This window comes from Bactrocera latifrons, unplaced genomic scaffold (genome assembly GCF_001853355.1).
Source record: "Bactrocera latifrons isolate USDA-ARS-PBARC rearing strain unplaced genomic scaffold, ASM185335v1 scaffold_207, whole genome shotgun sequence".
Lineage (NCBI taxonomy): Eukaryota > Metazoa > Arthropoda > Insecta > Diptera > Tephritidae > Bactrocera > Bactrocera latifrons.
The window spans coordinates 62,374-73,178 of record NW_017535597.1 but is presented as its reverse complement, the minus strand read 5'-3'; the positions used below and the strand labels follow the sequence as shown (position 1 = coordinate 73,178).

The window sequence follows — 10,805 nt, the reverse complement described above, 5'->3', positions numbered from 1 at the left end:
GCGGCAACTCCGGCGCCTACTGTGGCAACATTAAATGCAGCCCCTATGAGAAATGCGAAATGGATCGCTCGACAAAACGTCAAAAATGTGTCAGAACTTAAGCAGCACAGCGAGTCACGTATTCCTACGTAGCTTTCTAGCATACAACATACCATATTTTTTTCATTTACAATCAATTTTTTGTACATACATACACACAAGCATGMATTTTTGAATAAATATGTATTGACACTTACAACGGGAGCCGCTACGGCGATTTGTACTAAGAGACAGGCRACCAAAATAAATTTCAACATTTTGAATTTCGAATGTTTTTCTACTTTCACACAAAACTTTTTTGTTACAAAATGCACTTATTTGTTTATTTTTTATTATTGATTTGTACGTTTGGCTGCGACGCGWGTTTACAGACTAACCACTGGCTGCAGTCATCTTAAGCTTTTATAGTCAAGTATGACATGTTACGTACCTTTATATATACATACATACATATGTGGTATATATGCATGGTATGTTTACATATTTATGTGGCGCACACACCTCAGCATCTCCACATTCAAGGGCCATGCCAAATGTTTGTTGGTTATGTATAGCAGATTGCCAGATTGCTGTTGTCGCTAGTAGCCAAAGTGACGTGGAGCGGTTTTTGGGATCTGGATACAAACACTACGGTCGTGTACCGTGTAGTTGTTGTTGTGTGATGAGCAACTACTGCTGTGGGCAGCTTGCCGGTCGTCAGGCTAGTATTTTCTTAGCGCAATTTGTGGTGATGATATTTCCGTGTGTGTGTTAGTATGCGTCTACGCGAATTAAGCTCTTCTGTAACCTGTGTTGTCTTTCCAGACTAACCTACTTTTAAGGTATTTTTTTCTCTTTTCTTGCTGCTTCTACTTAGCACCTTTCTGTCTTTAAACTTTGACTGATATATGTATAACGATATTACGCAACGTCATATCACATACATTTTATACACAAGTTTAATTGCTTAAGTTATACCCGTTATAAGCGTTAAATTGCTGATGTCAACACAATATACTMTACCTTTGACCACGTTAAAACGGAAATTATTTACCGTACATTAACGACACCGCCGAAATGTTTTCGAAAATTATATAAAATACGCTTACGGTTAATGACAGTGTCAAAATGTTAGAACTAATTTGTTGTTGTTTCTTTTCTTTTCTTTTCTTTTCTTTTCTTTTTTTAAGTATATTTTTGTATACGTAGTTCATATGTGTTGGTAAAATAACACGTTTTAGGTTAGAACACAAGCAGCTAGATATTTTTAATATTTATATATGTTTAGTAAATAAGGAATGTTAGTATAAATTACTCATTTAAGTGTAAAATTATGCAAATAATCACCTTACTAATTATGAAAGTATTTTAAGAACTTTTATTGCATGTTTAAAAAAAAATTAAAAAGAAGGTTAAAAATTTCAAAAATTCATTCTCACCTTACGCCAAATTTCCGCTGTTATTTTTGGAGCGTTAAAAATATATATTCTAGTTTTTTTATTTCTTACACACATGTCTATTTTTGTGAGGTTATATAAGAAAGAGTGCATAAATTAAAAAATTGGAATACAAAACACGACGCACACAATAATATACATACSTAAGTTTGGGAGTGGTGATGAAGATTGCACACTCTTTTGTTTGTAATACTTTTGAAATTGGTTGTCGCAGCTTTCAAAACACGCACACACATAACCACATGAACACTTGTTCCTAATTTTGACACCAGCTTAAGTCTGCGTTTCGTAAGTCAATGTTAGTGATTAGTACAAAAAAAAAGCAAAATTTTGTCATTTACGYGCAGGCGTGTTTGTATGTATCACTTGTTCATTCACTTTAATCATATCTTTTATTATTAATATTGAAAAAGGTTGTGCAATTTTTCAAATTCGTATATCAAGCAAATGCCCGTTAGCTTTAAAATTAGCATATAAAGACGTACAAATATGTGCTCATAAAGACATAAACTTTCCTCAAGGTCGAGATTAATCGGGCTGCATGCATATGTGAATGTGTAAGCGAGTGTTTGCTATTTCATCAACGCAGCTAAACCATTCCTGCTTTTAGTTGACCCAACTCTGCAGGTGGTTTTTTATACCTGTATGGTTGTGTAGATATATGTATGTACATATATATTTGTAGGACTATGTGTGCCATCGTATTAATTTAAAACACACATACTTATATGCATATAGTTTGTGCATCTTCATTTTACTGATTTGTTGTCGCTCGAGTTGTATTAAGAAGAAGAGTAATAAACAAATTAAATTTCAACAAGTGATGGCTCAATGATTGCCGGTTTTACCGGCTTTAAAGCACCGTATGTAGTCTGTGCTGGTTTTTTGCTTTTACTACAAAAAATGTAAGGTTACAAATCTTAAAAAATTATGTGCATAAATCAGTTGGAACAAGGAAATGCTTATGCGATTGCATTGGTATATAAGTCTAAATGTGGAGATAAATATTACTTGTATTTTCTCGTTCATTATCTATTAGTAAAGGATATTAAAACAAGCATTTTTACATCTATTAATATATGTATGTAAGCCAAAAGYGTYACTTACCTGTATGTAGTCCTATAASGGCATATSAAGCATRCATGCAGGAGCCATATATGTTTCTACTGCTTACTAGAGCAAAATAAGTACTGATGCATGAATAGCATATGGCAAAGTTTAAATACATTTGAGGTTATGAATGCCGAAAAATTGCTAAGTTCTTTAGACTACCTTAAATTATATATATTTTACCAGCATATCACGCTACTAAGATGCCAGTCTGCAAGCTTAAACGCCATCAAGCTCAACGACGCATCAAACAAATCTATTGAGCAAGTAAAGCAGCCAGCGTCTTGCACACAGCCACTTCCGCATAAGCCGTTTATACGTATAAAGATAGAACACAAATCAAACGAAATGTATAATTCAATTTTACTATTCACTAAGCACTTATTTTGAAATTATAACTTTCATTATAAACCAAAAAGTTTATTAATGTACAAAACTAAATTTATTTTTACATTCTTTTGATGAAATTACGAAATTTGAACAGGCGGAAATAGTGTTGCCAGATAATAATTTGATGCAATAATTATTTTGAGTTAAAATGTTATGTTTTCTTAATGYAAGAATACAAATATGACAAATAATATTTTTGTACGCTAAACAAATAATATTGTTTATGTCTAAGCAGCGTAATTTTTAGTTTAAAGTTTAAATGAATAAAAGGGTAAATATTTCCGCAAAGGTAAAGCAACACTGTTTCGGTGTAATATTTTGTGTTATGATGAACTGGTTACTGACTAAACCGGTTATTTGTTTAGCTATGTAAATGTAACTTTTGCTACACAAATTATATTATATTATWTTTACGAATTGAATTCTACTTATCTATAATAAATGATTACTCTAACACTTTAAGTAAAAAACTTATAGACAATTCTTTTGTAAGCTGTGTAAAAAGAAGTATTCGGTTWTTAATAGCTTCAGGCTGAAGTACCTCAATACCACTGAGGAATTCCACATCACTACTCCTAAAAGTTGATTTTGGATGTAGAAAAGTAAAATATTTATCATTTGACTTGAAAATGGAAGAATCTGTTGAGGAATGTGATTATTTGGTGGAGTCCAATCGTTTGGCTACTTTTAAAAATTGGCCTGTGAGTAGCTCTCGTATTTTGTGCACCGCATACATATTTATAGATAAGGAAGCGTATCATTTGTGTTGAAATACAAAATTGTGTACTATATTTAGTTTACTCATTGATGTAAATATATACATTTTCTATGTTTATTTATAATGAAGTGCGCAGTGTTTGTTGTAATGTGTATATATTTTCAATTTCAACATATACTGAATAAATATTTACGTTTTTATGCTTCTAACCTAGAATCCGAATATTTCACCGCAATCACTGGCCAAAGCAGGTTTCTACTATTTAAATCGTTCGGATCAAGTAAAATGTGCATGGTGCAAGGGTATTATAGCTATGTGGGAGGAACAAGACGATGCATTTGAGGAGCATAAACGTTTCTTTCCCAACTGCCCACGCGTGCAATTAGGTCCACTTATAGAAATGGCGAGCGATGGCCTGCGTGATTTAGGCATACAACAAATTTCTACACCGAAAAAACCAAAATTTTCCTCATTGGATTCACGACTACGCACATATGTCAATTGGCCCATACCTGATATACAGAAACCCGATGCGCTCGCACAAGCTGGGCTTTACTATCAAAATGTCGAAGATCAAGTGCGTTGTTTTCACTGTAATATGGGTTTGCGTTCATGGCAACGCGAAGATGATCCTTGGTTTGAGCATGCAAAGTGGTGAGTAGTTATATGAATATATAGGAGAAYACTCGATGAGTATATTATTTTATTGCTATAGGTTTCCTCAGTGCCAATTCGTGCGTCTCGTTAAAGGTGCGAACTATATACAGCATGTACAGGATCTGACGCGACAGTCAGGTCATCAACCTCACAACGAAATTTCCGTTGATGAAGCCATGATGACGGCACCTGTACTGCAGGCGCTCGAAATCGGTATTGATGGTGGCTCAATACGWAATGCCACACAGCGGCAATTATTGGCTTGCGGGCGTCCATATGAAACAGTAGAAGATTTAATTAAAGCGGTATTCGGTGATCCTGACGATGCTGAACCAATTGCAAATGGCCAGTGTACGGAAGGTATTAGTGCTTCATTGGCGGGCGATGTTTCACGTTTAATAAATATGTTGGATGAAGCCGGTGTGGGTAGTAATTGTGGTGAAAGTCATAATAACGCTACCAATAGTAGGACAACGTTGGATCGAAGTAATGTTGAAAATCAAGTACATGGTAGTGTGTGGAATGGACCGAGTTGTTCGGCGRCGGTAACCAATGCCTTGCAAATGAAAAACACTAGTGATAACACAGAAACAGAAGCTAAAACAGATAAAGCCGATGATGCGTGCACAAACAAAGTAGYTAGCGAACAAACTCTCAATAGAACCTTATCACTGGAAGAAGAAAATCGTAAACTGAAAGATGCACGACTGTGTAAAGTGTGTCTGGATGAAGAAGTCGGTGTGGTGTTTTTGCCATGTGGACATTTAGGTTCGTACGCTGCATTTATCAGTGAACATTTAATTGTTACAATTAATTTTTCATTTACAGTTACATGTGTACAATGCGCACCCGGCGTTGGTCAGTGCCCCATGTGTCGTGCTGACATCAAAGGTTTTGTACGCACTTACCTATCGTAAATAGCTGAACATTCTTCACTATTTATTTCCTCTCAAAATGTGTTATATTAATTTATTATACGGTAGTTGCTATTAACTTGCTTTAGTACATACATACACATACACTTATGTAAATGTTATGCTAGTTTGGAATGGTAAAATAAATATAAACAATGATTTTACAAATATATACACACATAAATATATATATACTTTATATATATCGATATATAGATAATGTTAAACACTAGTAGCTTTTTACTTATTGAACGACAAACTGAAAATTTTGTTTGTATGATAAACCTATCTACCTTGCAATAAAATCAAATCATGTATTTTATCTGTTATGTTTTTCGACTTTTAAAAAGTCAAATTGATACCAGTTCTCATAAATATCGAATGTAATTTATCGAAATATTGTGTTTTTTCTTTAGTGTAGTATTATTGTATGTGAAAAAGAAAATGGTTATGCAATAAAGAAATTATTTAAAGATTGGTTGTAAAATGCTAAGCGCCTAAATGTAGGCAACCGTCATGAAAACTCACCACARTTCTGAGTAACCAATGAGTTCTACGCGAAAAAACCGAAAGAAATTTTTTCAATTTCTTTTTTGTTTTATATTCTAATAAAAAAAACGGATCATAACAATTTGAGATTTTTTCTAAATTCATTTTGAATGCTTTTGTTTTTGGTTTTTTTTTAATTATTTTTAGTTTTTTTTAATTTTCACTTTTCAATTTTTTTTTTGTTTTTTGAAAAAATATTTTAAGAATAAACGGATCATGAGGTATTGAAATTTTTGTATATTTTTTTTTTTTTTAAGTTTTTATTGATATTTGGAAATGTTCGTTAAATTATGTAAATTTGCTTTTTATTTTTCACTTAAAAACTTTTTTATAGCATTTTTTTATTTTTAATTTTCGCTTTTCAATTTTTTTCTAAATTTTAAAATCTGTTTTTAAATTGTTTTAATTGTAACTTAAAAAAATTCTACATTAAAATAAATTTTGGTTTTTTTGCATTTTCACTTCAAAAAAATCTAGGTTAGGAGGAATTTTAATTTAAAAAATGTAAATCCACCAAAAAAGACATTTGAGAAATTTTTTTTAKCTGMTTTTCTTTTATAGAAGCAGCTAACAGCAAGCTTGCCGCATGATTACATTATGACTGTTAAATCACATCACAGCTAACAGCCAGCTTCCTGCGAGTTTATATTATGACTGTTAAATCACATCACATCGCGGCGTGAGCGCCAACTAAGCATTAGAGCCAGCTAAGAGTCAGCTTCCCGCGAGATTACATTATGACTGTTCAATCACATCACACCGCGGTGACAGCTCACCGAAGCACTGACCAGACACCGTGCTTGCCGCAAGATTACATTACGTGGCGGTTCCCAAGTCCAGTGCACAACCTTGGAGRGGGATGTTTTCCCTTCTCACTTTATCTTGATCTAAGACCGGAAGTCGTGAGCTACTTGAGTCATATGTAAAAGCATCATTTGTGGCCACTCCCAATGCTCCATCCTYCAACGTCCTTTGGACTACAGAAGCAGTTTATACACATRTAACCGTATTTGATTCCTACATACTAACTATTTTTTTCTGACCTCTACGCRCTCCTGCTCGACATTACCCTSMATCMTRCATCCGGTCTTACTATMATTYCTTTTGTTTTCCTAACTTAGYCCTAGATGACCTTCATGACGACATTTAAACKCCACAGCAGCATTACYAAACCCCAACTGTGTGACCATCATGCATCCGCTCTTACAATTATTCATCTAAGAGGCCTTTTGTTTTAGCCCAAACTCGTCGAAAGCTTTTGTTGACCGAACCTAACTTTTGATGACTTTCATGTCAACATTTAAACTACACAGCAGCATTACCAGGTCAAAACTATAATTGTATGAAWAAATTTTTGAAATACCCGCAGACAGCACTCTACCGTTTGTGGGGTATAAAGCTAGCTCTAGCTCTAGCGATCACATGCGCATGCTAATGAAAGCGAAGAGAACACAACACATAAGCACACACGCACGAACATGAGGCGCATGAAGAGAACATTATGAAAATGCAATTGGTATCTGAGAGCCCAAACGTTTGTCTCTTGATATCTCATCAGTTTGGCGACTATGCGCCTTCACGTTCGTTTGCGTTGCTTTAGTTTGGAATCTTCACTCGYTAAAAGAGCACATACTCGTGGTAATAGCGTAAAAGATCGGTACGACGGTCGGTCGGTTGGTCGGTCCAGTGTCTGTGCAAGTACATACATATAGTAGACATACAAACGTGCATATATACAGATTTTATGTACCTAAGTACATATGTACATATGATTTGTACCACAATTTCTCCAAAGTTTACAAAGTGAGCAAAAATTCTTGTTTTTTTTTCTATTTTCTTCAACAAATATCTACTAATGAATATATTTAAAGTAGTAGAGATAAAAACGTTGAGTAAACCAATTAGTGCTGAAAGAAGGGGGCGCAAGTGAGAGCGGGGGAGGAGAGTGAAACCAGAATCGTGCAAAAGACAAAACAATTCGAAATTCGGCATTCAGATGTTCTTGGTAATATGGTTGCTTAATGAAAACCACCATGTATCTGAGTAGCTGAAAGTGATGCAGTTGTATGTGTGTGTGTGTGTACGTGCGACCGTGTGTTTGTGTGTGTAGTGGTGGTGATATTGTGTGAGTACATCTTCAGTGCAAGCAGAGCATCGAAAGCGGCTAATGATGTACATATAAATTTATGTATCTTTGCATGTATGTATGTATATAAGTATGTTTGCATATGAGTTTACAATGTACATGTGTATTAAGTAGCCGAGTGATAGCGAAGATAGTTGCAATTTACTCAGCGCACACAAATATGCAAATACAACAATACATACATACYTACATAGATATGTACCAACATATGTGTGTATATGTACGTACGTATGTTTGTATGTACACATGCAGTTCTTAGCCGTCTGCTTTCATTGGATTATATGCAGCAGTGTATGTTTGTAAGGTTGAAAAGCACTCGTTGCCTTATCCATACGCAAAATAGGTCGGTGTTCCAAGTAGGTTTTTCACTTAACGATCGCTTATCTTAAACATAAATAGTTTTCCACTGCAAATGTGGTCACTTCTACAGCCAACATCGCTCAAAGCAGACTTAACTGAAACTTATTCGTTGTTGTAGTGACGCACAAATATTCCCTAAACAAAATTTTTTTAATGCTATTGACTTGACAAGACGAGTAGAGGAGAAGACTGCAGGAAATGTCTAGAGCAAGGCACCAGTGAAACAAGGGAGCATCTCTTGTATACTTGTTCCGCATTGACAAGACTACGCTGTAAGCAACTGATCTTCCTAAGGTATAATACACTGGCGGAGGTAACGTTAGTGAGGCCGCAGGGTCTGTTGATGACRATGACTACTTCTCTTGGATTCAGCAACTGAACTCCATCTGGTATCGCTAATGACCAAACTGGTCTATGCGTGGCTTATTGGCATAATAAGCATTTCACAAATAACTTCCTATTGGCATACCAAATTAACCTAACCTAACCTATGGAGTTGACAGTTATTGTATGGGCAGAAATACAAAGCATTCCGATATTCGTAACAGCTTAAATGAAATGAAACTTCGTGATATTTACTAAATTTGGCCTAAAGAGATTGAAGTATGCACTGTTCCTGCCCGACGTGGATGAATATTCAAGAGAATCTTTCTATTGATGTTGTTGTTGTAGCGGTTATCTAWTACCCACTTAGGTGGTAAGATTCGAGTTGGTTTTCCACGGACTCATCTAACGGTAGGCCTTAGGAAACGTGCTGTTTCGACGGTTTCAGATCCTTGGGAGAAGGGTATTAGARACGTGGGATCGCTGAGCATGCAAGCAGGTGGTTAGAGTGCATGCGGGAACTCATTGCCCCCTAAAGGTACATATAAAATATGCATTTATTTTGTCAGGGTTGATTCTGTATAAGTAGGAGTTTAACCTGCCGCAGTATCCAGAACGAACAGCGAACAGCGAAGAGGAAGAACGTTGTCTACGTTAATAAAGAAAAAGAAGAATATCTAGAACAAATTTGCCCAAGGCTCACTCTAGCTTCTCGAAGTCTTCGTCTGCAAAGGGTGATGGTTTAACTTCTAAATATGTCATGTAATCGTGTTTTTTTGTATTTCTACACATTGAAAGCTTCTTCGTCTACGTTTCACTACACCCTGTCGACCACATATGTTGTTTATRATATAACCGATCGGCTGATTGCCCTATTGCTAACAAGGTTTCCTTGCTTTTTCTCCAATGAGCTGCCAAAACTGTCGGCTCTATCTCCAGATTTTATCCATTCAAAGGCTGTTATTCCGATGATCTAACGCGTTTTGGCTCGCCAAGTTTTTAAAATCCTTTCTATCGAGCTCTCTTAAGGGTTAAGTTAATAGCAATTGAATTAGTAGAAGACCTATCAAATCTATTGGCAATATATTTTGTCAAATTTTCCATCAGATCGATATACTGATATACTTTATAAGGTCTCCGACGATTAATTTCCAAGTCCATGGATCTCTGTACGGTTTATGATTCTTCTGAGAAGCATTACATAGCAAAGGCATTCCTTTACCTACCAAAGAGCTAACACTATTAGAAGTGTTGTGCTTTTTGTAAGTCGATTGGACTTAGAAATCCTGTTGGCTTACACATTCAGAGTTCAGTTTGAGCTGACGTCCTTATGACGGCCGTGTATGGTTCGGTTAATCCTCCGTCCCCACGGYATTCGGGTCTAAGTAACTGAAACGGACCCGGAAGTTTATACGGCCAAGGACTGTCACCATGGCCTAGACACTACTATGGAAATGTTTTCTGTCGCTACAACAACAACATTTGGCTAAGCTTTGGAGCGAATTTGAAAAGCACTAATTGTAGAATTTAGCCAATTTTCCAATTAAGAAGTCTTGGAAAGTGCTGAAGAAGATTGTTGGAAAGAAGTTGTTAAAGGATCGATAAATTACGAAAAACCCCAACTGCACAACCCTGTTTATTTTCAAGTGAAAAAATCGCCATTATTAAATTATACTTGGTTATTTTAAATTACAAATCTAATTGACTTTCTAACTAAAAATAGTGTTACACATGTACATATTCCTACGAGTGTGTTTGTATGGCTTTATATATCGCAAAGTGTTCGCCAAAGCATTTAATTTAATAAAAAGTCACTATTGATGAACAGCAAAATTGTGTGTTGCCCAGCGATAGTGATGACATACCATTGCTTGTTGTTGTTGTGATTGTTTTTATACCCTGAACATTGTAAACTATGTTTCCAAGAACTTTATGATACACGAAAGTATCTCTATAAAGTATATGATATGTATATAAATGATCAGCTTGATGAGTTGACTCGATGACTCTGTCGACCAACTCCGTCTCTCGGTCTGTATATACGCGAACTAGTGTCTCAGTTTCTGAGATAACGAACCAGAAAATTGACATATGTTCTTTACTCCTAAGAAGCTGCTCATATGTCAAAACTGACGTTATCGGATCACTATAGCATATAGCTG

The 10,805-nt window shown here is 35.4% G+C and overlaps 4 protein-coding genes across 5 annotated transcripts in view; 3 read left to right on the top strand and 1 right to left on the bottom strand.

Moving 5' to 3' along the window:
* The window catches only part of LOC108968265, a 2,033-nt gene extending 1,730 nt beyond the window's left edge, over window positions 1-303 (top strand). The window contains exon 4 of the mRNA XM_018932184.1: window positions 1-303. Coding sequence (XP_018787729.1) covers window positions 1-101 — 101 coding nt within the window. The 3' untranslated portion in view covers window positions 102-303.
* The window catches only part of LOC108968264 (larval cuticle protein A3A), a 7,063-nt gene extending 6,654 nt beyond the window's left edge, over window positions 1-409 (bottom strand). The window contains exon 1 of the mRNA XM_018932182.1: window positions 237-409. Coding sequence (XP_018787727.1) covers window positions 237-296 — 60 coding nt within the window. The 5' untranslated portion in view covers window positions 297-409. The remainder of the gene's footprint in view (window positions 1-236) is intronic.
* A 3,135-nt stretch (window positions 410-3,544) lies between these two features.
* Window positions 3,545-5,586, top strand: LOC108968246 (death-associated inhibitor of apoptosis 2). The gene is made up of 4 exons (XM_018932158.1): window positions 3,545-3,676; window positions 3,908-4,347; window positions 4,409-5,118; window positions 5,179-5,586. Exons 1-4 carry the CDS (start codon window positions 3,605-3,607, stop codon window positions 5,265-5,267), a joined length of 1,311 nt encoding a protein of 436 aa, XP_018787703.1. The 5' UTR covers window positions 3,545-3,604; the 3' UTR covers window positions 5,268-5,586.
* A 1,841-nt stretch (window positions 5,587-7,427) lies between these two features.
* The window catches only part of LOC108968269, a 20,108-nt gene continuing 16,730 nt past the window's right edge, over window positions 7,428-10,805 (top strand). The window contains exon 1 of one of the 2 annotated variants that reach the window (XM_018932189.1): window positions 7,428-7,616. The gene's annotated coding sequence lies outside the window, so the exon portion shown is untranslated. Of the gene's footprint in view, window positions 7,617-7,799; window positions 7,819-10,805 lie in introns of those variants that run through there. The other variant, XM_018932191.1, reaches the window with a different exon arrangement.